Source organism: Octopus bimaculoides, chromosome 18 (genome assembly GCF_001194135.2).
Source record: "Octopus bimaculoides isolate UCB-OBI-ISO-001 chromosome 18, ASM119413v2, whole genome shotgun sequence".
NCBI lineage: Eukaryota > Metazoa > Mollusca > Cephalopoda > Octopoda > Octopodidae > Octopus > Octopus bimaculoides.
In genome coordinates this window covers 19085350-19090513 of record NC_068998.1, presented here as the reverse complement: position 1 = coordinate 19090513, position 5164 = coordinate 19085350, and the positions used below count along the sequence as shown (strand labels likewise).

General features: G+C 33.3%; 1 protein-coding gene across 2 annotated transcripts in view; it reads left to right on the top strand.

The window, feature by feature from the left end:
- The window catches only part of LOC106882202 (dipeptidyl peptidase 9), a 91707-nt gene extending 86878 nt beyond the window's left edge, over positions 1-4829 (top strand). For both annotated transcript variants that reach the window (XM_052974482.1, XM_052974481.1), the window contains exons 18-20: positions 35-177; positions 1010-1121; positions 2271-4829. In XM_052974482.1, the coding sequence (XP_052830442.1) occupies positions 35-177; positions 1010-1121; positions 2271-2363 (348 nt within the window). In that variant the 3' untranslated portion in view covers positions 2364-4829. The remainder of the gene's footprint in view (positions 1-34; positions 178-1009; positions 1122-2270) is intronic.
- Positions 4830-5164: the final 335 nt, after the last annotated feature.

Below are 5164 nucleotides of genomic sequence, written 5' to 3'. Positions count from 1 at the left end.
ATATATATATATATATGTTATTTCTAATTTACAGCTGGCCATAGCTGGAGCTCCTGTTGTCAACTGGCGACTGTATGATACAGGCTACACTGAACGATACATGAATCTTCCCAATATCAATCCATCTGGTTACAATGAAGGATCTGTACTTTTTTATATTGATATGTTCCCTGATGAGTGAGTAATATGAAATTATTATTGTCTACTGGCTTGCTGGGGCAGGTGTTGTTTATTTTTTTTCTTTTGAAATTTAGTTGACGTTGCTAAACACCAAAATAACACAAGACTGTTTGGACATACACTTAAGATATTAATTTGGATTGTTTAGATCAAAGAAAGTTACAAGTTTTATCAGTTCTATCAATAATAAAGTGATTGCCAGGAAGTTTAATTAATTGAAATTGCATCTTTTGTAACGAAAACATGTTTTAAATGACTGATTCAGATTTAAAAAAAAAAAGGGAAATAATCCAAAATTATAATTTATATTATGGACTACAGAATACAGGCTCCATTTGAGATTTCTAAACTGTTCAGCCTTTCTGCTGTCTGTTATAATCTAACATCAGCAGCAGTTGTAACATTGTATCTTTTTAATGTCCATTTTGCTTTGTTTTAACATATAGTATATTTCTGTGTAATGTTTCAAAAATTTCTTACATAATTTGAAACCATTGTTTGTTCAATCTGTGCAGTTACAAGAAAGTGTCCCTGTATGGTAGACATTGTCTTAAGTTTTGAAGATGCTCAATGTTTGGGAGATCTTGTAATAACTGGATAAGATAGCTGTCTGTTACAGCTTTTACTTATAAGATGATTTGAACTCAGCCTTGCTTAGCCATTGTTTAATCTGTTCAAATCTACAGGCTGCATTTTACTTTGTATTTGTTGTTAATAAATTTAGATGAAGGAGAGGAAGCATTTTCATTTTCATGTGATGCTAACCAAAATTATGTATAAATTTGTGTTGTCTTACTTTAAGGTTGCATTTTATATTTTGCTATTTCAGAGAAAATCGCTTGCTAATCATTCATGGCTTGTTAGATGAAAACGTCCACTTCCACCACACAAACTGCTTAGTTAATGAATTGATACGATCTTGTAAACCATACAGGTTACAGGTGAGTGACTTAATGGACAATTTCAGTCCAAAGTTCTAACTGTCATTGTCATTGTTTCTGAGGTAACTACTATTAAACTAATATTTGGTATGTTTTTGGGCCTAGTCCTATATATATAATACTGCTGTTCTCATCATCGTTTAACGTCCGCTTTCCATGCTAGCATGGGTTGGACGATTTGACTGAGGACTGGTGAACCAGATGGCTGCACCAGGCTCCAATCTGATCTGGCAGAGTTTCTACAGCTGGATGCCTTTCCTAACGCCACCCACTCCGAGAGTGTAGTGGGTGCTTTTGCGTGTCACCTGAATGAGGGCCAGTCAGGCGGTACTGGCAATGGTCACACTCAAAATGGTGTTTTCTACGTGCCACCTGCACAGGAGCCAGTCCAGTGGCACTGGCAACGACCTCGCTGGAATGGTTTTTCACGTGCCACCGGCACAAGTGCCAGTAAGGCGATGCTGGTAGCGATCACACTCAAATGGTGCTATTTACGTACCACTGGCATGGAAGGCAGACAGTTGCTCTGGCAATGATTACGCTTGGACGGTGCTGTTAGCGCTTCACTGGCACAGGTGCCACTCATCGAATTTGATTCAATTTTGATTTCTGTTAGCACTATTTCAGTATCAGTTCTATTATTTTAGAAGTAAATTTTACTTGTTATCCTGAAGGGAACATTTATTTTGACTAGTTTATCCTGATTTCTACCGTTCTCTCTGTAAATTGAGCTTCCAATAAATTTGGTTGCAGTTCATGTGTGAAATAGATATTATGTACAAGACCTCTGTTACTGGCTTTGCCTGAAACTGGAAACACACTTTTGGTGGATAACTATAGCTTGTTTCAATTGGATCAGGAAACAACTGCTGTAAGAATATTAAAACATGAATACTTATTGGATACTTATTTTTAATAATGTCATATGTTGCATTATTTGACAGTAGCAATGTAATTGGGATTGCTTTAATCATTGCTGTTTTCTATTGCTGTGTCTTGCTCGATGACGCAGGTTTAATTGTATTTTTAACATCTCTTATAATTATCACTAAAAGGTCGATGACTTGTCTAGTACTTTTCCAAGTCGATAATGTGAGCTTTTCCTTCCAAATTCAATATTAAAGATGGTGTTATCATTTCTTTCTGTAGGTCTATCCAAATGAGCGCCATGGAATACGCAACCATGATGCAAGTGAACATTACAAGACAATGGTGCTCAGTTTCTTACAGGCACATTTGTGAAGCCCTCTGCTGACTTATTTTTACCAACAACATAAATAAGGAGAATGGTTTATGAAGCTGATGGCAGTGTCTCTTCTCTCACTTATCTTGAAACAATGCTCCAGTGAATTTTTGTATCAAAATTAAAAAACAAAAACAAAAAGACAACTGACAAGAACAAAGGAAAATTTGAAAAATTTTGAAACCCTTGACCTGTATAGTTGTAATGGTACTTGGTTTGCCTGCCATCTAGACTAACTTTGAGCTTCTCTATTGTCATGGCTTATTTACCTGAAGCTGTTTGAACTTTCCATTCCTCCACCCTATTTATTTCTACCATTAAAGTTATCTCCCCTACTTTAAAAGAAAAGAAACCAAAAGAAAACAACCTTATGTACTTCTTTTCTCTCTTTCTGTAGTTGCCCCCATGTTTGACCAGTTTTTCCACACTGTTTGTATGGAACTAACAGCATACAACATACTAAACAACTACAAATTTAGGTTATCCACTTTTCTTCTGACACTATTCAGAACAAAAAGAAAGACAAAATAAGGGGGAAAAAAGGAGCTTTTTAAAAAAAATAAACAAAGTTTGAAACATAAATAAAAATGGAAAAAAAAAAACAGTATGAAAAAGCAAATGTGGAAATTTATTAGACAATTGAGACTATATTATGTGTGTGTGTGTGTGTGTGTGTGTGTGTGATGTTTCCACTCGAAGCAACCCTCATTCTTGCTAAGCTTGAACAAATGAATACAAGAATTCTGTTTGTCTTTCACTGTTTTATCATACAACCCTGATTTCATTAATTTCTTTTTTTGTGTGTGTGTGTATGTGTGTGTACATGCATGTGTGTGTGTGTATGAGTATTATGTATGTATGTATGTATGTGTGTGTGTGTGTGTATATACATGCGTCTTTTGCGTTGAAGTATCTACTCACCATTTTTATAATTTCCTCTTTTTTTTTGTATTGTAGCTATGGTGGTAGTTATTTTCTAATGTGAAATGATAATAGGATTAACTTTTGGATAAATCCTACTTCTGAATGTCTTCATTTCTTTTCTTTCTTTTCACTCTGACGCCTTATTTAAGAATTTCTTTTTTTTATCTTCTCCCTTAAAAGAAGCTGTTGTTACTCTACCAAGAAAACTTATTATTACATCAGTTCTACATTCCTCAAATCTCTTCAGGTGCTCTCGTTTCGTTATTTCCTTTTCCCTCATCATGAGTAAATACTGATGCTCTGACCACCCAAATGTTTTTCAATAGCTTGTGTTCTATAGACTTCTTCCAATCCAAAAACATTTTCGATTTTTGGGGCTATTTTATTGGGAGCATGATCAAGTAACGTTGGCAACTATCTAATGGCTGCTTGATTGCTTGAAGACTAGCCATGTTGTTGTGTCTGTATATATGCAGTACTGAAATCCAAAATGGCCATGATATTTCTTTTTTATATTTCAAAAACTCTTGTACTGGTGATTGTCATAACATCTCTGAATTATGTGATTAACTTGTAAATCATAGATTGAGGAATTTACAAAACAACTTATAATGCTTTCATTATCCATGATTTGAGAGATTGTGATATCATTATCATAGATTTAATGAAAGTTTGATTTTAGTTAATTTTTTTTTTTTGTGGTTAAACTACTCAGTATTGAACAATATTAACCACACTTATCATTGACAGATATTCATTTCCAGCAAATGTTACATTTTCTCCCAGCTTGTAATTTACAAGTGTATAATTTCACTGTAATCACTTGAGCTGACTGCTGACTGATGTAATCTCTTTGATATCATCATAATGTTTTTAATCTTTAATTAACTTCAAGGTGTTTTTAATAGTAATAGTCTTGATATCTCTAACTCAAGACACCACTGTATATTTCTTTTCTTTTTTTTTTTTTTTTTTAATTAAGTTTTAAATTAGAGAATGTGAAGATAAATGTCAACCAAAATTGCTTTATATTTAATGCAAATTTCTTTTGGTTAAGATCATTCATTCTTGAAGATTGATTTTAAAATTATGGACAATTGTTTTCCTGCAATATATTGACGTATCTACTCCCAACACAGGTGACTTAAAGACCTTTGGACTCATCTATTCTTTCTTGTAAAAAGGAGCTCCTGTTTTGACTCAATGCCTATAGACTTAATGAGAAGTGACTTAATCTACGAACTCTTCAGTTCTTATGAGCTGCAATTGAAAAGAAAAAAAAACTCAGATATTTAGAAGACAAAAAAAAAATTAATTAATAAAACCAACCAACCAAATCTTAACAAATATGCTCATTTAAGTTTCATATGTTGAACTTGAAGTAAAATTAAGTTTCAGAAATGAAGACATATTAAAGACAAATGAAAAGAGATTTACTGCCGAAGGAGATTGTGTTGCTTTTTATTTTAAGATTACCAATATATGACTATATGATCGTTAAGTAAAAGTGCTCCTCAGTTATGAGTGGTTTATGTCCCAAGTGTTAGATAGTTCTTTTTTACTGTATTTGTACATAATTTACTTTTTGTCTTTTAATGTATTTTATTTATTTAAAAAAAAATTTCTTTTTCTTTAATATGGCATTTCTTATCTTTGGTTGAGTCATACTTACCAATATTGAAAACTTATGTTTTGACTCATCAGGGATGCTTCTGTGTAGTCTCATGAGCTAATGAGGGAGCCCATAACTAGTCATTTGATCTGCAGGAAGTAGTTGCCAACAAATCCTCAAATTATTAGATCAAGATTTATTTGTTTTTCTTTTATTGCTAGTCATAATCCTAGACACAAGGCCTGAAGTTTTTTTTTGGGGTGG